This window comes from Nerophis ophidion, linkage group LG14 (assembly GCF_033978795.1).
Source record: "Nerophis ophidion isolate RoL-2023_Sa linkage group LG14, RoL_Noph_v1.0, whole genome shotgun sequence".
In the NCBI taxonomy this organism is placed as follows: domain Eukaryota; kingdom Metazoa; phylum Chordata; class Actinopteri; order Syngnathiformes; family Syngnathidae; genus Nerophis; species Nerophis ophidion.
This window is the reverse complement of record NC_084624.1, coordinates 9,525,377-9,549,376: the sequence shown is the minus strand read 5'-3', so window position 1 is coordinate 9,549,376 and position 24,000 is coordinate 9,525,377. Positions and strand designations below refer to the sequence as shown.

At 40.9% G+C, this 24,000-nt stretch overlaps 1 protein-coding gene across 4 annotated transcripts in view; it reads left to right on the top strand.

The window, feature by feature from the left end:
* Window positions 1–24,000, top strand: part of pik3r2 (phosphoinositide-3-kinase, regulatory subunit 2 (beta)) — a 100,997-nt gene that overhangs the window by 76,856 nt on the left and 141 nt on the right. For all 4 annotated transcript variants that reach the window (XM_061919801.1, XM_061919798.1, XM_061919799.1 and 1 more), the window contains 3 exons: window positions 6,143–6,214; window positions 6,341–6,511; window positions 8,249–24,000. The exon at window positions 8,249–24,000 is cut by the window's right edge and continues 141 nt beyond it. In XM_061919801.1, coding sequence (XP_061775785.1) covers window positions 6,143–6,214; window positions 6,341–6,511; window positions 8,249–8,456 — 451 coding nt within the window. In that variant the 3' untranslated portion in view covers window positions 8,457–24,000. The remainder of the gene's footprint in view (window positions 1–6,142; window positions 6,215–6,340; window positions 6,512–8,248) is intronic.

The following is a 24,000-nucleotide window of genomic DNA, read 5'->3' as shown; positions in this document are numbered from 1 at the left end:
TGTGAGAGTCCAGTCCATATTGGATCTAACATAATAGTGTGAGAGTCCAGTCCATAGTGGATCTAACATAATAGTGAGAGTCCAGTCCATATTGGATCTAACATAATAGTGAGAGTCCAGTCCATAGTGGATCTAACATAATAGTGAGAGTCCAGCCCATAGTGGATCCAACATAATAGTGAGAGTCCAGTCCATAGTGGATGTAACACAATAGTGTGAGAGTCCAGCCCATAGTGGATCTAACATAATAGTGTGAGAGTCCAGTCCGTAGTGGATCTAACATAATAGTGAGAGTCCAGTCCATTGTGGGTCTAACATAATAGTGAGAGTCCAGTCCATAGTGGATCTAACATAGTAGTGAGAGTCCAGTCTATAGTGGATCTAACATAATAGTGAGAGTCCAGTCCATAGTGGATCTAACATAATAGTGTGAGAGTCCAGTCCATAGTGGATCTAAAATATAAGTGTGAGAGTCCAGTCCATAGTGGATCTAACATAATAGTGAGAGTCCAGTCCATAGTGGATCCAACATAATAGTGAGAGTCCAGTCCATAGTGGATGTAACACAATAGTGTGAGAGTCCAGTCCATAGTGGATCTAACATAATAGTGTGAGAGTCCAGTCCGTAGTGGATCTAACATAATAGTGAGAGTCCAGTCCATTGTGGGTCCAACATAATAGTGAGAGTCCAGTCCATAGTGGATCTAACATAGTAGTGAGAGTCCAGTCTATAGTGGATCTAACATAATAGTGTGAGAGTCCAGTCCATAGTGGATCTAAAATATAAGTGTGAGAGTCCAGTCCATAGTGGATCTAACATATAAGTGTGAGAGTCCAGTCCATAGTGGATCTAACATAATAGTGAGAGTCCAGTCCATAGTGGATCTAACATAATAGTGAGAGTCCAGTCCATAGTGGATCTAACATAATAGTGAGAGTCCAGTCCATAGTGGATCTAAAATAATAGTGAGAGTCCAGTCCATAGTGGATCCAACATAATAGTGAGAGTCCAGTCCATAGTGGATGTAACACAATGGTGTGAGAGTCCAGTCCATAGTGGATCTAACATAATAGTGTGAGAGTCCAGTCCGTAGTGGATCTAACATAATAGTGGGAGTCCAGTCCATTGTGGGTCTAACATAATAGTGAGAGTCCAGTCCATAGTGGATCTAACATAGTAGTGAGAGTCCAGTCTATAGTGGATCTAACATACTGTAATAGTGAGAGTCCAGTCCATAGTGGATCTAACATAATAGTGTGAGTCCAGTCCATAGTGGATCTAACATAATAGTGAGAGTCCAGTCCATAGTGGATGTAACACAATAGTGTGAGAGTCCAGTCCATAGTGGATCTAACATAATAGTGTGAGAGTCCAGTCCGTAGTGGATCTAACATAATAGTGTGAGAGTCCAGTCCATAGTGGATCTAACATAATATTGTGAGAGTCCAGTCCATAGTGGATCTAACATAATAGTGGGAGTCCAGTCCATAGTGGATCCAACATAATAGTGTGAGAGTCCAGTCCATAGTGGATCCAACATAATAGTGTGAGAGTCCAGTCCATAGTGGATCTAACATAATAGTGAGAGTCCAGTCTATAGTGGATCTAACATAATAGTGAGAGTCCAGTTTATTGTGGATCTAACATAATAGTGAGAGTCCAGTCCATAGTGGATCTAACATAATAGTGAGAGTCCAGTCCATAGTGGATCCAACATAATAGTGTGAGAGTCCAGTCCATAGTGGATCTAAAATAATAGTGTGAGAGTCCAGTCCATAGTGGATCTAACATAATAGTGTGAGTCCAGTCCATAGTGGATCTAAACTAATAGTGAAGTCCAGTCCATAGTGGGTCTAACATAATAGTGTGAGTCCAGTCCATAGTGGATCTAACATAATAGTGGGAGTCCAGTCCATAGTGGATCTAACATAATAGTGAAGTCCAGTCCATAGTGGATTTAACATATTAGTATGAGAGTCCAGTCCATAGTGGATCTAACATAATAGTGTGAGTCCAGTCCATAGTGGATCTAACATAATAGTGTGAGTCCAGTCCATAGTGGATCTAACATAATAGTGAAGTCCAGTCCATAGTGGATTTAACATATTAGTATGAGAGTCCAGTCCATAGTAGATCTAACATGATAGTGGGAGTCCAGTCCATAGTGGATCTAACATAATAGTGAGAGTCCAATCCATAGTGGATCTAACATAATAGTGTGAGAGTCCAGTCCATAGTGGATTTAACATAATAGTGAGAGTCCAGTCCATAGTGGATTTAACATAATAGTGAGAGTCCAGTCCATAGTGGATCTAACATAATAGTGAGAGTCCAGTCCATAGTGGATTCAACATAATAGTGAGAGTCCAGTCCATAGTGGATCTAACATAATAGTGAGTCCAGTCCATAGTGGATTTAACATAATAGTGAGAGTCCAGTCCATAGTGGATCTAACATAATAGTGAGAGTGCAGTCCATAGTGGATTTAACATAATAGTGAAAGTCCAGTCCATAGTGGATCTAACATAATAATGAGAGTCCAGTCCATAGTGGATCTAACGTAATAGTTTGAGAGTCTAGTCCATAGTGGATCTAACATAATAATGTGAGAGTCCAGTCCATAGTGGATCCAACATAATAGTGTGAGTCCAGTCCATAGTGGATCCAACATAATAGTGTGAGAGTCCAGTCCATAGTGGATCTAACATAATAATGGGAGAGTCCAGTCCATAGTGGATCAAACATAATAGTGTGAGAGTCCAGTCCATAGTGGATCTAACATAATATTGTGAAAGTCCAGTCCATAGTGGATCCAACATAATAGTGAAAGTCCAGTCCATAGTGGATCCAACATAATAGTGAGAGTCCAGTCCATGGTGGATCTAACGTAATAATGGGAGAGTCCAGTCCATAGTGGATCAAACATAATAGTGTGAGAGTCCAGTCCATAGTGGATCTAACATAATAGTGAGAGAGTCCAGTCCATAGTGGATCTAACATAATAGTGAGAGTCCAGTCCATTGTGGGTCTAACATAATAGTGAGAGTCCAGTCCATAGTGGATCTAACATAATAGTGAGAGTCCAGTCCATAGTGGATCTAACATAATATTATGAGAGTCCAGTCCTTAGTGGATCTAACGTAATAGTTTGAGAGTCCAGTCCATAGTGGATCTAACATAATAATGTGAGAGTCCAGTCCATAGTGGATTTAACATAATAGTGTGAGTCCAGTCCATAGTGTATCCAACATAATAGTGTGAGAGTCCAGTCCATTGTGGATCCAACATAATAGTGTGAGAGTCCAGTCCATATTGGATCTAACATAATAGTGTGAGAGTCCAGTCCATAGTGGATCTAACATAATAGTGAGAGTCCAGTCCATAGTGGATCTAACATAATAGTGTGAGAGTCCAGTCCATAGCGGATTTAAAATAATAGTGAGAGTCCAGTCCATAGTGGATTTAACATAATAGTGAGAATCCAGTCCATAGTGGATCCAACATAATAGTGTGAGAGTCCAGTCCATAGTGGATCTAACATAATAGTGAGAGTCCAATCCATAGTGGATCTAACATAATAGTGTGAGAGTCCAGTCCATAGCGGATTTAAAATAATAGTGAGAGTCCAGTCCATAGTGGATTTAACATAATAGTGAGAATCCAGTCCATAGTGGATCCAACATAATAGTGTGAGAGTCCAGTCCATAGTGGATCCAACATAATAGTGTGAGAGTCCAGTCCATAGTGGATCCAACATAATAGTGTGAGTCCAGTCCAAAGTGGATCTAACATAATAGTGGGAGAGTCCAGTCCATAGTGGATCAAACATAATAGTGGGAGAGTCCAGTCCATAGTGGATCTAACATAATAGTGAGAGTCCAGTCCATAGTGGATCTAACATAATAGTGAGAGTCCAGTCCATAGTGGATCCAACATAATAGTGAGAGTCCAGTCCATAGTGAATCTAACATAATTGCGAGAGTCCAGTCTATAGTGGATCTAACATAATAGTCTGAGAGTCCAGTCCATAGTGGATCTAACGTAATAGTTTGAGAGTCTAGTCCATAGTGGATCTAACATAATAGTATGAGAGTCCAGTCCATAGTGGATCTAACGTAATAGTTTGAGAGTCTAGTCCATAGTGGATCTAACATAATAATGTGAGAGTCCAGTCCATAGTGGATCCAACATAATAGTGTGAGAGTCCAGTCTATAGTGGATCCAACATAACAGTGTGAGAGTCCAGTCCATAGTGGATCTAACATAATAGTGAGAGTCCAGTCCATAGTGGATCTAACATAATAGTGTGAGAGTCCAGTCCATAGTGGATTTAACATAATAGCGAGAGTCCAGTCCATAGTGGATTTAACATAATAGTGAGAATCCAGTCCATAGTGGATTTAACATAATAGTGGGAGTCCAATCCATAGTGGATCTAACATAATAGTGTGAGAGTCCAGTCCATAGTGGATCTAACATAATAGTGTGAGTCCAGTCCATAGTGGATCTAACATAATAGTGAAGTCCAGTCCATAGTGGATCTAACATAATAGTGAAGTCCAGTCCATAGTGGATCTAACATAATAGTGTGAGAGTCCAGTGCATAGTGGATCTAACATAATAGTGTGAGTCCAGTCCATAGTGGATCTAACATAATAGTGTGAGAGTCCAGTCCATAGTGGATCTAACATAATAGTGTGAGAGTCCAGTCCATAGTGGATCTAACATAATAGTGTGAGAGTCCAGTCCATTGTGGATCCAACATAATAGTGTGAGTCCAGTCCATAGTGGATCTAGAATAATAGAGTGAAAGTCCAGTCCATAGTGGATCTAACATAATAGTGTGAGAGTCCAGTCCATAGTGGATCTAACATAATAGCGAGAGTCCAGTCTATAGTGGATCTAGCATAATAGTGAGAGTCCAGTCCATATTGGATCTAACATAATATTGTGAAAGTCCAGTCCATAGTGGATCCAACATAATAGTGAGAGTCCAGTCGATAGTGGATTTAACATAATAGTGTGAGAGTCCAGTCCATAGTGGATCTAACATAATAGTGTGAGAGTCCAGTCCATAGTGGATCTAACATAATAGCGAGAGTCCAGTCTATTGTGGATCTAGCATAATAGTGAGAGTCCAGTCCGTATTGGATCTAACATAATATTGTGAAAGTCCAGTCCATAGTGGATCCAACATAATAGTGAGAGTCCAGTCCATAGTGGATCCAACATAATAGTGAGAGTCCAGTCCATGGTGGATCTAACGTAATAGTGTGAGAGTCCAGTCCATTGTGGGTCTAACGTAATAGTGTGAGAGTCCAGTCCATTGTGGGTCTAACATAATAGTGAGAGTCCAATCCATAGTGGGGCCAGCAGAAGATCATCTTGAGCAGGGACAGGTCAGCAGCGCAGAGACGTCCCCAACAGATGCACAGATGAGTGGTCCACCCCGGGTCCCGACTTTGGACAGCTAGCGCGTCATCTGTGGTCATTGAATCTGTGCCCCCCTCCTCAACACGAAGGAGAGGGGGGCAGGGCAGAAAAGAAACGGCAGATCAAATGGTCTAAAAGGGGGGTCTACTTAAAGGCTAGAGTATACAAATGAGTTTTAAGATGGGACTTAAATGCTTCTACTGAGGTAGCATCTCTAACTGTTACCGGGAGGGCATTCCAGAGTACTGGAGCTCCAATAGAAAACGCTCTATAGCCCGCAGACATTTTTTGGGCTCTGGGAATCACTAATAAGACGGAGTTCTTTGAAGGCAGATTTCTTGCCGGGACATATGGTACAATACAATCGGCAAGACAGGAAGAAGGTAGAGCGTGTAGTATCTTATACGTAAGTAGTAAAACCTTAAAGTCACATCTTAAGTGCACAGGAAGCCAGTGCAGGTGAGCCAGTATAGGTATATATGTATATAGGTATATATGTATATAAAGGTATATACAGTACAGGCGTAATATGATCAAACTTTCTTGTTCTTGTCAAAAGTCTAGCAGCCGCATTTTGTACCAACTCTAATCTTTTAATGCTAGACATAGGGAGACCCAAAATAAAACGTCACAGTAATCGAGACGAGGCGTAACAAAAGCATGAATAATGATGTTCACCTTGTTTGCTGCATTGGTGTTGTTTGGCAGATGGCTGACACAGAAGGGTACAAGGCAGAAGAAGATAAACGAATGGCTCGGCATAAAGAACGATGCTGACGAGTAAGTGTGTGCAATGGCGCCCGGCTCCACCACGATTGATGGATACTGTGGTACATCCATTATTTACCCCCTCTGTGGGTACACAACATCAGCGAAATGTTCTGAATAGGATCCCTGTGTTTGCAGCTCGTACTCGCTGGAGGATGACGAGGGCTCGCCCCACCATGATGAGTGCACCTGGTACGTGGGCGACATCAAGCGCACCCAGGCTGAGGAAATGCTGAGGGGCAAATGTGACGGAACCTTCCTCATCCGTGAGAGCCAATCACAGAAGGGCTCGTACGCCTGCTCCGTTGTGTAAGTAGCGAGAAGGGAAGGATAAAGCCTGGTTTCTACCACCCAGTATAGTACACTGTAACTCAATATCAGTGTCCACAGTTTTAAAGGGGAACTGCACTTTTTGGGGGGGAATTTTGCTTATCGTTCACAATCATTATGAGAGACTAGAACATGCATGACTTTTTATAATTAGGATATTAAAGATGATTAAAAAAAACGCTTGGACGATGCAGTTAATAGTAGTCACCGTTGTAGCTTCAAAGTTTCTAAAACAACTTCAAAACCCACCTCCAATGTTTTATATACACACTGCAAATATATATATAATGCAGTAACAGACACCTTCATAACAATATGTAATATGTACTATATACACACTGCAAATATATATATATATATAATGTAGTAACAGACACCTTCATAACAATATGTAATATGTACAATATACACACTGCAAATATATATATATATAATGTAGTAACAGACACCTTCATAACAATATGTAATATGTACAATATACACACTGCAAATATATATAATGTAGTAACAGACACCTTTATAACAATATCTAATATGTACTATATACACTGCAAATATATATATATATAATGTAGTAACAGACACTTTCATAACAATATGTAATATGTACAATATACACACTGCAAGTATATATATAATGCAGTAACAGACACCTTCATAACAATATGTAATATGTACAATATACACACTGCAAATATATATATAATGCAGTAACAGACACCTTCATAACAATATGTAATATGTACTATATACACACTGCTAATACATATATAATGTAATAACAGACACCTTCAAGCAATATGCAATATGTACTATATACACACTGCAAAAATATATATATAATGTAGTAACAGACACTTTCATAACAATATGTAATATGTACAATATACACACTGCAAGTATATATATAATGTAGTAACAGACACCTTTATAACAAAATCTAATATGTACTATATACACACTGCAAGTATATATATGTATATATATATATATATAATGTAGTAAAAGACACCTTCATAACAATACGTAATATGTACTATATACACACTGCAAGTGTATATATATGTGTATATATATATATATATATATTGTAGTAACATACACCTTCATAACAGTTTGTAATATGTCCCCTCACCTACCAGGGGGTGATCAAGGGTGATGAGTCAAATGCAGAGAATAATTTCGCCACATCTAGTATGTGTGACAATCATTGGTACTTTAACTTTAACTTTATATACACTGCAAGTATATATATATTGTAGTAACAGACACCTTCATAACAATTTGTAATATGTACTATATACACACTGCAAGTATATATATATATATAATGTAGTAACACACACTTTCAATTTTCAAAAATGTGTCTCCTCAGTTCCCAAACGTTTACTGAGTGTTGTTAAAAGGAAAGGCCATGTAACACAGTGGTAAAAATGCCCCCTGAGACAACTTTTAAGCAATGTGTTGCTGCCATTAAATTCTAAGTTAATGATTATTTGCAAAATAAAAATTGTTTCTCAGTTGGAACATTAAATATCTTGTATTTGCAGTCTATTCAATTGAAGATAAGTTGAAAAGGATTTTCAAATCATTGTATTCTCTTTTTATTTACCATTTACACAACGTGCCAACTTCACTGCTTTTGGGGTTTTGTAGTAGACGGGCCTGGTTATACTGTCAGGACAGTCATTGAGGAATGATTCTCTTTCTCCGCAGCGTGGACGGCGAGGCCAAACACTGCGTCATCAACAAGACGTCCACGGGCTACGGCTTCGCCGAGCCGTACAACCTCTACGCCTCCCTGAAAGACCTGGTGCTCCACTACAAAAACGTCTCCCTGATCCAACACAACGACCAGCTGAATGTAAACCTGGCGTACCCGGTCCTGGCCCGCTCGCAGAATCAGAACCAGCACCCCAGATGAACCCACCCCCCCCCAGGCGGGCAAAGGGGGAGGGGCGAGGGGGACAGCTTTCACTTTTAACGCCGAAGAAGGGTTGGTCGTTCCCGGTTTTTAAACGACGAGTCCGATCGGCTAAGCGAGCATGACTATGGAGCTCGAGGCGGGTGGGGTGGGAGGATGTGTTTTTTTTCCCACGGAACCCACTTTTTGCGAGCAGCATGGCTTTTTACGGTAAGCACAGCAACTTGCAACTCGCCACTGTACAGTTCAGCATGACGTGACCGTTCAGCGTCGGTCGCACCCACCCAGTCTGACACATTTACAAGCACACCTGGATTCCGAGGACGCGTTACAGGAGAAGCACACTTTTTAAAGAGTGGGGGGAGTCAGTTTGAGGACAGGAAAATTGAATTTTTGTTGCTTTTCGCCTTAAACTCCTGACTGTTTGTAGACAAAGGCTCCGAGCTGTTATCCCCCAGACTGCCTGCCGACGCTCCGTAGACAAAAGCCTGAGCTGGAGAAGGGACCGGCTGGGCTCGCTTCACACCTCCAGAGGGCGGAGAAGAGGGTGGTGTCGTCACTGGAGCCTGGGAGACAAGGAAAGGCCAAGGTACATTTTGTGGCGTGGATATGTTTTTTTTTTTGGGTTGGGGGAGGAACGACGAACTGACGCTCACGTCATAGCTTTGAATGACCACCAGCCTGTGTCACTAGTAGAGAGTGGTGCCAGCTTTAAAATAAACTTTATTTTTGAGGGGGAGGGGTTAAAAGTTCTTTATTTTCAAGCGCTTCGGCTCCTTGCTCTCTCTCAGCAAGCCCGCGTTTGAACCGAGGTACACAACAGCGCATGGTACGTACCGTTCGGTGCAGCAGGGAAATATTTTTCCCGTATTTTGTTACGCCTTATTCCAAAATGGATTCCATTCATTATTTTTTGTCATCAAAATCCTACACACAATAACCCTGACTCTGTGAAAAGTTGTTCTTTGTCGTGGCGGCGATTAAATTAGAACCTACTCAGTGGCCTAATGGTTAGAGTGTCCGCCCTGAGATCGGTAGGTTGTGAGTTCAAACCAGACAGACATTGATTATTGATTTTTGCAGTTCCTCTATTCAGGTTGACTGAAGTTGTCGAAAGATTCCTGCATCCAGCTTGGTTTCTAGATCCTCTTTAAGACCGTAGCGCCTGTAGACATGGACGTAACTGTTAGTGCTTCTGTTTGTGCCCCGAGTCCCGCTTCCGCCATCCTAGTCACTGCCGTTGTGTCCTTGGGCCAGACACTTTACCCACCTGCTCCCAGTGCCACCCACACTGGTTTAAGCAACTTAGATATTGGGTTTCACTATGTAAAGCACATAAGCGCTATATAAATATAATTCACTTCACTTATATACACTACATATATTACAATATAGCTCGGTTGGTAGAGTGGCCGTGCCAGCAACTTAAGGGTTCCGGGTTTGATCCCCGCTTCCGCCGTCCTAGTCACTGCCGTTGTGTCCTTGGGCAAGACACTTTACCCACCTGCTCCCAGTGCCACCCACACTGGTTTAAATGTAACTTAGTCATTGGGTTTCACTATGTAAAGCGCCTTGAGTCACGAGAGAAAAGCGCTATATAAATATAATTCCCTTACTTCAAAGTGTTGAGCCACGGCTGTGAATACTTATACCTTTTTTTGTGTATTTTTGTCTTTGACGCATTTTCAGAGTTAAAAAAATACCTCCATATTGTCATGATGGGGTATTGTGTGTAGAATTTTGAGGACAAAAATGAACGTATCCCATTTTGGAACTAGGCTGTAAAATATGGGAAAAGGCGAAGAGCTGTGAATACTTTCCGGATGCTCCGTATTTGGTATGTTGTGAGCTACTTTTCAATCACAATACACCAGACGGACATTGATTATTGATTATTGATTTTCGCGGTTCCTCTATTCAGGTTGACTGAAGTTGTCGAAAGATTCCTGCATCCAGCTTTGTTTCTAGATCCTCTTTAAGACCGTAGCACCTGTAGCCATGGACGTAACTGTTAGTGCTTCTGTTTGTGCCCGCCGCTTGCAGAGCATCAAGCCATGTGATTGTTGTATCCACGGTACTGTCTCTCCTTTCCTCGAGGTACTTGCTTTGTCCGCTAGTATTCAACTCGCAGTACTTCTTCCCCTCCTTGCGCTTGACTGTTGTCGGGTTTTTTTATCACAAACTTGACTCACAGAGCTGTAGAACATTTAATGTACAGAGAAAAGAGAAGAGTATATTTCAGCCATACATGCAGTTGGTGTGTGTGTGTGTGTTTTGTAATTCTACCCTTCTTGAGACATCAGTAAGGAAAAGTACGGTCCATATGAGGACCGGTGAACAAGTTAGGACGGAAAACATGATCCCAATACGGGAAAACCATCGCATCAAATAGAAAATGTCTCATCAAAATTAAGGTGGTCCCCAGAAGGACAGATTTTTCAAATTCCACAAGGAAAAGCACAGGCAATATGGGGACCTGTGAACAAGTTGGGACCGAAATCATGGTCCCAATACCGGAAAACCATCGCATCAAATAGAAAATGTCTCATCAAAATTAAGGTAGTCCCCAGAAGGACAGATTTTTCAAATTCAACAAGGAAAAGCACAGGCAATATGGGGACCTGTGAACAAGTTAGGACCGAAATCATGGTCCCAATACGGGAAAACCATCGCATCAAATAGAAAATGTCTCATCAAAATTAATGTGGTCCTAAAACGGACGGATTTTTCAGATTCAACAAGGAAAAGTATGGTCCGTATGAGGACCTGTGAACAAGTTAGGACCGAAATCATGGTCCCAATACGGGAAAACCATCGCATCAAATAGAAAATTTCTCATCAAAATTAGGGTGGTCCTATAAAAGACGGATTTTTCAGATTCATCAAGGAAAAGTACGGTTCGTATGAGGACCGGTGAACAAGTTAGGACCGAAATCATGGTCCCAATATGGAAAACCATCGCATCTGATCGATAATGTCTCATCAAAATTAGGGTGGTCCTAAAAAGGACGGATTATTCAAATTCAACAAGGAAAATTACGGTCCATGTGAGGACCGGTGAACAAGTTAGGACCGAAATCATGGTCCCAATACGGAAAACCATCGCATCTGATAGAAAATGTCTCATCAAAATTAGGGTGGTCCTAAAATGGACGGATATTTCAAATTCAACAAGGAAAATTACGGTCCATGTGAGGACCGGTGAACAAGTTAGGACCAAAATCATGGTCCCAATACCGAAAACCATCGCATCTGATAGAGAATCCATCCATCCATCCATCTTCTTCCGCTTATCTGAGGTCGGGTCTCGGGGGCAGCAGCCTAAGCAGAGAATCCCAGAATTTCCTCTCCCCAGCCACTTCGTCCAGCTCTTCCTAAGGGATCCCAAGGCGTTCCCAGGCTACAAATAGTCTTCCCAATGTGTCCTGGGTCTTCCCCGTGGCCTCTTATCGGTCGGACGTGCCTGAAACACCTCCCGAGGGAGACGTTCGGGTGGCATCCAGACCAGATGCCCGAATCACCTTATCTGGCTTCTGTCCATGTGGAGGAGCAGCGGTTTTACTTTGAACTGCCCCCGGATGACAGAGCTTCTCACCCTATCTCTAAGGGAGAGACCCACCACCCGGCGGAGGAAACTCATTTCGGCCACTTGTACCCGTGATCTTATCCTTTCGGTCATAACCCAAACCTCATGACCATAGGTGAGGATGGGAACGTAGATCAACCGGTAAATTGAGGGCTTTGCATTCCGGCTCAGCTCCTTCTTCACCACAACGGATCGACACAGCGTCCGCATTACTGAAGACGCCGCATTGATCCGCCTCTCGATCTCACCATCCACTGTTCCCTTACTCGTGAACTAAACCCCGAGGTACTTGAACTCCTCCACTTGGGGCAAGATCTCCTCCCTAACTTGGAGATGGCACTCCTCTCTTTTCCGGGCAAGAACCATGTACTTGGACTTGGAGGTGCTGATTCTCAGCCCGGTCGCTTCACACTCTGCTGCGAACCAATCCAGTGAGAGCTAAAGATCCTGGCCAGATGAAGCCATCAGGACCACATCATCTGCAAAATGGAGAGACCTAACCCTGCAGCCACCAAACCGGAACCCCTCAACGCCTTGACTGCGCCTGGAAATTCTGTCCATAAAAGTTATGAACAGAATGAGTGGCAAAGGAGTCCAACCCTCACTGGAAACGGGTCTGACTTACTGCAAGCAGTCGGCCTGGATCATGTTTTGTTATTTTCTGTTAGTTTTGGACTCCCTTAGGGGGGTGTAGCAGTAGCTTTGGACTTTCACAATATTATGCTAGACAGACTTGACGTCCATTGCATCCGGTCTCCCCTTGAGATGGGGTGGGGCTCTGCGGTCCTCTCCAAGGTTTCTGTTAGTCATTCTCATTGACATCCCACTGGGTTGTGAGTTTTTCCTTGCCCCTTATGTGGGATCTGAACCGAGGAGGTGCTTGTGGCTTGTGCAGCCCTTTGAGGCACTTGTGATTTAGGGCTATATAAATAAACATTGATTTATTGATTGATTGATACTGCGGGGTTCGTTCCCCTGGGATGCAGACGGACCACTCCGGACAAGGCATGCAGGTAGGAACATGATTTAATCTACAAAATTAAAACAGGTGCCAAAAACAGAACACGAGCGGAAGGAACAAGGGGCCGATCGCATGGGAAGCCAAGGTACCAAGTTAGCTCAGGAGTCAAGAAAAACTAACGTAACTTGTTGCGTTCGACATTGAAGTCAGGCCGACTGACCGGCAAAGGCAGGATTAAATAGTCCCTTTTGATTAGTGCTCAGGAAACAGGTAAGCGTCCCGAAAACCAATCAGAGACAGGTGGAAACAACAAGCCCCCATGGTAACTAAAAACAAACTCTAGTCCAGGGGTAGGGAACCTATGGCTCTAGAGCCAGATGTGGCTCTTTTGATGACTGCATCTGGCTCTCTGATAAATCTGAGCTGACATTCCTTAACACGATAAGTAATGAATAATTCCACTTGTAATCACAGTGTTAAAAATAATGTTCAAAATATAAAACATTCTCATGCATTTTTAATCCATCCGTCTGTTTTCTACCGCACCTGTTCAAGAAGTTGAGTTAATGGTAAGAAGTTATTTATTTATTAATGGTTAGTGTGGGACTTGCCCTCCTGGGGGTTCTTCAGACCCCCAAGCACCGACATGAGAGCCTGTTTCAGGGTTACAATATTGTTTTATTTTTCAATAAGTCTCTCATTTGCTTTCCAGCAATAGTTTTTTCCAGCCCCAACCCCATCTCTCCTCCTGGCTGCTGCTTATAACAGAGCGACAGGTGATTAGATAACAAGGCCCAGGTGGGCCGTCTACGCACCTGTCGCTGCAGGCCCGCAGGCCACGCCCCCTCCACAGTTAGCTTCAGAATAACAATGTTATTACAAAGAATAAGAGACCTATTATACTCTAGAAATGTTGGTCTTACTTAAAAATGCACGTGTTTAGTTGTGTTCAGTGTTAAAAAAAAATATTATATGGCTCTTACGGAAATATATTTTAAAATATTTGGCTTTTTGGCTCTCTCAGCCAAATAGGTTCCCGACCCCTGCTCTAGGGTGAACAATAACAAAACTAACAGAAAATAACAAAACATGATCCAGGCCACGGAACACGACCAAATTAATACAAATAAATCAAATAAATATGTATCTACTGTAGAGACATATAAAGATTAAAAAACAATTATAAACAAAACAAAAAATCCAAAAAGCTTGTCTTTTTTTATTTTTTACATAGTATGTATATATTATTAATGTTGTAAATACAAATCTTTATATATTTCGAAAGGGTGGTCTTAAAAAGGTAGGCATTTTCCAGAGGTCTCAAGAAGGTCCGAACTACAAGAGTGTGTGTTTGTGGCGCTTAGCTTCCGTTTCCTGCATCCAGCTAATGTCCGCCGAATGAAGGATGTCTTTTTTTATTATTTTTTTTCACGTAGCAAGACAACTCAAAGCTAGTCCTTCCTGTTTGGTGTCCGACGTGTACCGTGAACGCATGACACGGGCGCTTGTACTATGCAGAAGAATCGCTTTCCTTTCCTCTCGTCTCCCCCCTTTTTTTTTTGTTTCGATTCAGGTTTCACTTTCAAAGCACAACGCTAAGTCGAAATCTCACATGCCAAAAAAAAAAAAACACAACGTATTTTTGTAGAGTGTTTTTGCAAAGGGGACACAAGTTCGATCAGGCGAGAGGAGTGTGATGGACTAGAAAAGATGTATTTTTGTTATCGGGAAAGTTGAATAATTAGCACAGGGGGGCAAAAAAAAAAAACACGCACGCCTTAGCTATCAGGAAATAACGAGTCTTTTTGCAACGTTTACCGCTACTTTTAGTCCGAATGAAAGCAGCTCTCCCCACACGCCCATGTCCGTGGTTTTGTACCTCGCACACACGTCTGTCGGCAGTTGAACGAGAGGTGAGGGCTTAGAAAAGGGAAACTGCACTTTATTTTGAAATTTTGCCTATGGTTCATCGTCAATACGAGGGACAAGACCTTTTTTTAATGCATTCAAACTGGTAAATAAAAGACCAGAAAAGACGCTCTGTTCCAACCTCCTTTTTTCTTGGTGAGGATTGAGTTATTCTTCATCTAAACGAAATATATCAACTTTCAGTGATGGCCAGTAACAAGATACATGTAGTTACGCTACTAAGTAGCGTAACTACATTTCCTCGTAAATCAATCAATCAATCAATGTTTACTTATATAGCCCTAAATCACTAGTGTCTCAAAGGGCGGCACAAATCACAACACAAACCACTACGACATCCTCGGTAGGCCCACATAAGGGCAAATAAAAGTTTGCTTGTAGTGGAGTTAATGCAAGGATCATGAAGTGCCAACAATACTCCATTTAAAGTTTGTGACGTGATTATTAACAAGTACTAGTGATATTGTTATTATAAGTGCTAACGCAGACGGAATATTTTTAGCGTCGCACATCAGAGTTTGTGGCTTCTCTCTATCATGGATTGAAAAATATACCGTATATAAATCTAAGCATATTCTCTGCAGTTTTGCCCCAAATTAAGCATTTTTGAGCATAAAAACGGCTAAATTGACTAAAAAATGTCAATACTGCATTTTTGGGGGAACTCATACAGCATTATTATACAGCAGAGCTACTTTCTCGCCTCGTAGTTCGTGAAAGTTTGTTTTAGGTCTTAAATAGTCCCCTCTCACCTGGACAGTACAAGGATGAGGACGTAATCCGACAAATTGGTACACTTTGGCATCCAATTTAGACCCGGTTTTCTTTGTGAGGATTATGAGTTATTCTTCATCTAAACGAAATATATCAACTTTCAGTGATTGCCAGTAACAATATACATGTAGCTAAGATACTACCTAGGTTAACTACATTTCCTCGTAAATAAAAGTTTGCATACAGTGGAGTTAATGCCAGGCCCATAAAGTACTAACAATATTCTATTTAAACTTTCTGACTATTATTAACAAGTATTACTGATATTGTTATTATAAGTTCTAACGCAGACAGACTATTTTTAGCGTCGCGCTTCAGAGTTTGTGGCTTCACTGTTGTGTGGATTGAAAAAATAATTAAAATCTAAGCATATTCTCTGCAGTTTTGGCCCAAATTAAGCATTTTTGAGCATAAAAACGGCTAAATTGACTAAAAAATGCCAATACTGAATTTGTTTTGGGAACTTATACAGCATTATTATACAGCTGAGGTGCTTTCTCGCCTCGTAGCTCGTGAAAGTTTGTTTTAGGTCATAAATATTCCCCTCTCACCTGGACAGTACAAGGATGAGGACGTGATCCGACAAATTGGTCCACTTTGGCATCCAATTTAGACCCGGAAATGGCGACACAGACCCGAAAAGACGCTCGGTTCCAACCCTCTTTTTTTCTTGGCGAGGATCGAGTTATTCTTCATCTAAACAGGAATATATAAACTACAATAACATGTCGTTAAGCTACGTAGCTTAACTACATTTCCTCGTAAATAAAAATTTGCTTATAGTGGAGTTAATGCCAGGCCCATAAAATGCCAACAATACTCCATTTAAACTTTGTGACTTGAATATTAACAAGTACTAGTGATATTGTTATTATAAGTGCTAACGCAGACGGACTATTTTTAGCGTTGTGCAAGAAAAAAAAAATATTAGCATATTTACTTCATTTTTGGCCAAAATTAAGCTAAGCTACGTAGCTTAACTATGTTTTCCAGTAACTTGGCGGTAGCTTAGCTACTTTTAAAACTTTTTTTAGCTGGAACAAGCTACATGTAGCTAAGCTACGAAACTTAACTAAGTTTTCCAGTAGCTTGGCGGTAGCTTAGCTACTTTTTAACTTTTTTAGCACTAAGAAGCTGCGTGTAGTTAAGCTACGTAGCCTAACTACGTTTTCCAGTAGCTTGGCGGTAGCTTAGCTACTTTTAAAAAATGTTTAGCGTCGCGCTTCAGAATTTGTAACTATATGTAGCTAAGCGCCGAGCTTAACTACATCTCCCAGTAGCTTGTCCGTAGCTTAGCTATTTTTTTAACGAGTATCTTTTCCAGTAGCTTATCTACTTTTAGAGCCACGACGTGAGGTTGCTAAGTGAATATATCTACTTTCACTGATGGCCAGTAACAAGCTACATGTAGCTAAGCTCCGAGCTTAACTACATTTTCTAGTAAGTAGCTAAGCTACGAAGCTTAACTACATCTCCCAGTAGTTTGGCGATATCTTAGATACTTTTTTAACGAGCAGCTTTTCCTGTAGCTTAGCTACTTTTAGTGCCATGGAGCGAGATAGCTTACAAAGAGAGAAAATTAACTGTGAATCCAAGCCCAAAAAAATATGTAGAACATCCATACATACGGAGAACATCTATGATGATTGGTTGGTGTTCGTATGATGAGTCACAATTGGTTAAGGTTAGGGCCAAACATTACGGACTGGCCAATCAGAGGCAAAATAAGGCGGGTCATCAAAACTGGTAAACAAAATCTAAAATTAGCTACATTTAATGGAGAGTAATCTTTAGCTTAGTTACATTTAATGGAGAGTAACTTGTAGCTTAGCTACATTTAATGGGGAGTAACTTGTAGCTTAGTTACATTTAATGGAGAGTAACTTGTATCTTAGTTACATTTAAGGGAGAGTAACTTGTAGCTTTGCTACATTTAGTGGAGAGTAACTTGTAGCTTAGTTACATTTAATGGAGAGTAACTTGTAGCTTAGTTACATTTAATGGAGAGTAACTTGTAGCTTAGTTACATTTAATGGAGAGTAACTTGTAACTTAGCTACATTTAATGGAGAGTAACTTGTAGCTTAGTTACATTTAATGGAGAGTAACTTGTAGCTTAGTTACATTTAATGGAGAGTAACTTGTAGCTTAGTTACATTTAAGTGAGAGTAACTTGTAGCTTAGCTACATTTAATGGAGAGTAACATATAGCTTAGTTACATTTATTGGACAGTAACTTGTAGCTTGGTTACATTTAATGGACAGTAACTTGTACCTTAGTTACATTTAAGGGAGAGTAACTTGTAGCTTAGTTACATTTAATGGAGAGTAACTTGTAGCTTAGCTACATTTAATGGAGAGTAACTTGTAGCTTAGTTACATTTAAGGGAGAGTAACTTGTAGCTTAGTTACATTTAATGGAGAGTAACATATAGCTTAGTTACATTTATTGGACAGTAACTTGTACCTTAGTTACATTTAAGGGAGAGTAACTTGTAGCTTAGCTACATTTAATGGAGAGTAACTCGTAGCTTAGCTACATTTAATGGAGTGTAACTTGTAGCTTAGCTTGCTACATTTTCCAAGTAGTTTGCCTGGTCGCTGTCAACACTAACAGTAGGCATCCCGACAGCAGATCTTGTACAGTAAGTGATTTTTTTCTTGTGTGTTGACTCTCATGAAGTCTGCAGTGAGTAATAATCGGTCGGAAATAGCGAAGGTTTTGGAAAAAATGCGTTGCCGTACGCTGAACAGATCAAAATATCCATCCATCCGTCCATCTTCTTCCGCTTATCCGAGGTCGGGTCGCGGGGGCCGCAGCCTAAGCAGGGAAGCCCAGACTTCCCTCTCCCAAAATCAGATCAATATCAAAATATGTAAACTATAAAAATTGGGATCCATTACCTCCCTGCTTTGCAATCGGCATCAAGGCTTGGAATTGGAGGTTAAATCACCAAAAATGATTCCCGGGCGCGGCCACCGCTGCTGCTCACTGCTCCCCTCGCCTCCCAGGGGGTGATCAAAGGTGATGGGTCAAATGCAGAGAATAATTTCGCCACACTTGGTGTGTGTGTGACAATAAACGGTACGTTAACGTTAATGTTATAGATATATTACATTACAGTGTACATTTAAAACCTTAATTAAGGGCTTTTTTATGTTCTAGAGCGCTTTACAGGCAGATTAGAGCAACATGGCATCTATTTACTCGTTAGAATGCATAAAAAAAAATGAAAAACAAACGTGTGCTGGTCTGTCGTTTTGGCTTGTGCTGCCCTTTGAGACACGTGATTTAGGGCTATATAAGTCAACTTTGATTGATTGATTGATTACATGAGGAGGGTAAACCAAATGCAAAATTAAAAAAGAAAAGTGTAGTCGACCTTTAGAAAAAGAGAGAAGAGATTAGAAGTGCCTTTTGTCGTCGTTGTTGTTGCTGCCAACATGCGTCACCTTTTCTCAGCGTGTGTGTGTGTGTGTGTGTGTGTGTGTGTGTGTGTGTGTGTGTGTGTGTGTGTGTGTGTGTGTGTGTGTGTGTGTGTGTGTGTGTGTGTGTGTGTGTGTGTGTGTGTGTGCGCGCGCGTGCGTGTGTTCTGGCAATTCAGACTTAATGGGGACATGGCTCTGTTTACACCAGGGGTGTCCAAACCTTTTCCACTGAGGGCCGCACACTGAAAAATCTGAGCAAGTGGGGGCCATTTTCATATTTTTTATTTTAAAAACCAATACATTATATGTTTAAAAAAATATACATTTAGGCCTCCACTCAGTTATGATCCCGGGGACCCCAAAGGGTTTTGGATAAAAAATATATAAAAAATGTGTCATTATTCAGTATTATAATTTTTATTAATATGCAAGTTTTAAATCTGTAGATCAACATTAGAAGAAAAAAAAGGAAAAAACACAAAATATGCAATATCTTCACCCAATAACTCTTTTAGGTGGAAAATTTGAGATTATATAATAATTACAGCCTTAATTTTGGATTTTGATTCATTATTATTTTTTGAACAATGACACTTAAAAACAAATCACACTAAAATAATTGGGGATCCAAAAGTGTCCTACTTATTAAAGTGTTAAAAAAGAAATTACCGTATTTCCTTGAATTGCCGCCGGGGCGCTAATTAATTTAAAACCTCTTCTCACTCCTGCACTTACCAAAGGCATGCGGTAAAAGTAAGCATGCGCTAATTATTTTAAAACCTCTTCTCAGTCTGGCACTTACCAAAGGCATGCAGTAAAAATTTGAGTGTGATGTAAGCTTGGACCCTAAATCCTACTGAATAGCTCTTAATCTTGTTCCCTTTATGCAAATTTCTAATTACCGGTATTGAAATCAGCCTCCTCCATTTTGAAAATGATGACAGGGGAAGTGTCACGAGTTTGACCAGGCGGTAAAACTAAGCATGCGCTAATTATTTTGCGAAGCGAGTTTGACCCGGCAGTAATTCAAGGCAGGCGCATACTTTATGCCCTGCGGCAATTCAAGGACATACGGTATATCCGTCAATTTTAAGTTTTATTGTTGTTTATGTTCTGTTTGTTTGTTTTGGGCCCTTCTTAAAAAAAACAGCTCAGTTTTTTATATGGTAAAACACAAAATATGCAACATTTTCCCCAAAAAATATCTCAAAGTGGAATATTTAATGTAACGTCATTGAAGCCTTGCACTAATAATAATAATAATTCAAAATAACATTGATTTTGATTCATTATTATGTTTTAAAGAAAGAAACAGCCTGCATGGCAGCTGTGTGTTATTAGAGTAAATATTGCAACAATTTCTTGTTACATTTCACCTGTTTGCTCTTTTATATCACTTTTTTATGTTTTTATTTTTTTCAATTGTATTCTTAAAATGTGCCGTGGGGGCCGTTAAAAAATGACCCCCCGGGCCGCACTTTGGACACCCCTGGTTTACACCAGGGGACCTCTGACGGTATGGGGACAAAAAACAGGTCCTTTAAAGGGAAACCTTCTTAAATGATAATCAGATCCATTCTGAAGATGCCTCAGTGATTTTTAAGCTTTGGCCCATAAAACATGTTTACTAGTTAGTTTAAGAGTGAGACTTTTAAACTTCTCTACTTGATGCATATAATCCCAGCAGTATGATGATTCTATGTGTCTACATTAAAACATTCTTCTTCATACTGCATTAATATATGCTACTTTTAAACTTGCAACAATAATTAAGTCAATTGACCAAAAGTGTATTTATTAAACAGTTATTAAGCAGTGGCACAAACATTCATGTCATTTCCAAAACAGAAAGTGCAAGATTGTCAGAGACATTTTAAAACAAGCTATGAGTGCACTTTTGTGCATGATGTCACTAAGATGACATATCAAAACAACACTGAATTAAAGTGCACCTTTTGTACAGAACACCGCTTCAATAGTTTAAAACAAATAAAGTGCACTTTTGTGCATGATGTCACACAAGATATTTCAATAACTGTCAAATAAAAATGAGCTGCTTAATAGAAAATCAAATATTGTTCGTCCTTCGCTATGTGGTAGGTTCCTGCGGACATTATCTCCTTTTGTTGTTGACTATTTTTTTTCCTACCGTGTTGATGTGGAAATGTTTGCCTCTGCATTTTGATGGAGATGTTGACATGCGGAGTAAACACTCTTCATTCTCCAGCGGGGGACTTTTCAATTGATGCTACATATTAGCAGTAATGCTACTTTTTGTCGCACTTGACAAATTACGGTTGTCTGTTCGACATATTCCCGCTTGAAGCCGAACCACCGCCAGACGATGGACCCCCTGCTGTTTTTATTGGGAATTAATTCTTCCTTCATTTGTTACCAGATTCGCACCTCTCCACTAGCATCACAGCTAACGTTACCCATGCTGCTACCTCTCAGCTCCGCGAGGGCGTATACGTATGTGAGGTATGTAAGAAGGTGCGCTTGCTGTCTCTGAGAAGGAGAGTGAGAAGAGCCAGTAGTGTAATGCCCGCAGCTAAAAGCAACTGCGTGAGAACGTATACTCCAATATCACCATATAGTCATTTTCTATATCGCACAGAGACAAACCCGCGATATATCGAGTATATCGATAAATCGCCCAGCCCTACTCAGTAGTCAGGTACAAATTTGTGTGAATTATGCAAAATTATTTAAATTTGGTCCCCATGAACCATATGAGCTCTCTTCCCCCAGGGTCCCCAGTAAGTATGATCATCACATTACTTCATCAATCCAGAGATTTAAAGATGTGTATGAGATAACTGGGCAGTGGCCATTTTGCAAAATAAATGTATGCCTCCACAACCTGTAGAAAGGGTGGTCCCCACAAGTTCAGATCAACAACTTGATCCCCACAAGTTCAGATCAACAACTTGGTCCCCACAAGTTCAGATCAACAACTTGGTCCCCACAAGTTCAGATCAACAACTTGGTCCCCACAAGTTCAGATCAACAACTTGGTCCCCACAAGTTCAGATCAACAACTTGGTCCCCACAAGTTCAGATCAACAACTTGGTCCCCACAAGTTCAGATCAACAACTAGGTCCCCATTTTGTACGATAACCGGTATGTGTGTGTGTGTGTGTGTGTGTGTGCGCGTGTGTGTGTGTGTGTATGTGTGTCGTTTGTTGTTTAGTAAGACTTTCTTTACGAGGGCGTGACCGTAGCCCCCTGCTCTCTCACTTTGCACACTTTGTCGTGGATTCGCTCCCACTCAAGACTCCAGTGTGACCAGCCCACACCCAGTGTCGCTGTCACGCATCTGATAAGCTCAAGCACACATTCGTGGCACCTTCGTCCCACGCGTCACCCATCCGTCGTCGGGTTGGTCGGACCAACCCTCGAGAGCACTTTTTTTTTTTTTGGTCAGTTCCGCACGCAAAGAAGTGGTCTCTGAAAAGCTCAGTCCTCCACACTTTGGTTTAAAGGGGAACATTATCATCAGACCTATGTAAGCGTCAATATATACCTTGATGTTGCAGAGAAAAAACGATATGTTTTTTTAACCGATTTCCGAACTTTAAAAGGGTAAATTTGGCGATTTAAACGCCTTTCAATTGATAGCCTGTCGAGCGATGACCTTTCAGCCGTGACGTCACAACCTGAAGCAATCCGCCATTTTCTCAATCTTATTAGTCAAATCAGCTCTGTTAATTTTCCGATATCCACACCAGATTGTGTAGATATCCTGCGACACTCAAAGCAGATGCATTTCCACCGATAAAGTCAACGAAATCTGCAATATTGGAAAATAGTCCACCGCTGAATCCGCCCGAGTGCGAGGTATTTAGGGACGACGGCAGTCTCTTCCCGCAGACGAGCGAGGTAAACCCCCTGGATATGTTGGCTAAGATGTGATTTATGCCACTTCTTTTTCCGTCTCATTTTGTCCACCAAACTTATAAGGTTGTGCATGAATGCACAAAGGTGAGTTTTGTTGTTATTTACTTATGTGGAGTGATAATCAGACATATTTGGTCACGGCTTGACTGCAAGCTAATCGATGCTAACATGCTATTTAGGCTAGCTGTATGTACATATTGCATCATTATGCCTCATTTGTAGCTATATTTGCATCCAGCCTTTCCCTCCACCCACATTTAATGCCAAACAAACACATACCAATCATTGGTTAGAAGGCGATCGCCGAATTCGTCCGCGTTTCCTCCCGTGCCGCTGTCTGTCGTGATATGGCTCAATAGCTACAGTTTCTTCTTCAATTTCGTTTTGGCAACTTGACTCCACACTCCAACTGAATCCGAACTAATATACCTTTCTGTGCTATCCGCCATGTTTGTTTCTGTGTGGTCACGCTGTGACGTCACAGGATAATGGACGGGTGGATATAACGACGGTTAAAATCAGGCACTTTGAAGCCGTTTTTCGGGATATTGCGTGATGGGTAAAATTTTGATAAAAACTTCGAAAAATAAAATAAGCCACTGGGAACTGATTTTTATTGGTTTTAATCCTTCAGAAATTGGGATAATGTTCCCCTTTAAGGATCACCGTAGTCCAGGCGCAGTTTAACTCTGGCGACATGGACTTTGATCCATGCCAAACAAGACCAGGTCCCCTAAATAATACATTTATTGAGAGAGCGGCGTCCGATTTCCCGATGCAGCACAAGAATATCAAAAGTTGTTTGATTTCAGTAGTTCAATTCAGACCAAGACACCAGTTGTCTGTCCATTCACTGATTGGAAGGTAAACCAGTCGTTCACGGTACAGTCGTCCCTCAGAGTTTGCGGCCTCACTGTATCGTGGATTTCAAAAAATATATTTTCTAGGCAAAATGTGTGAGGTTT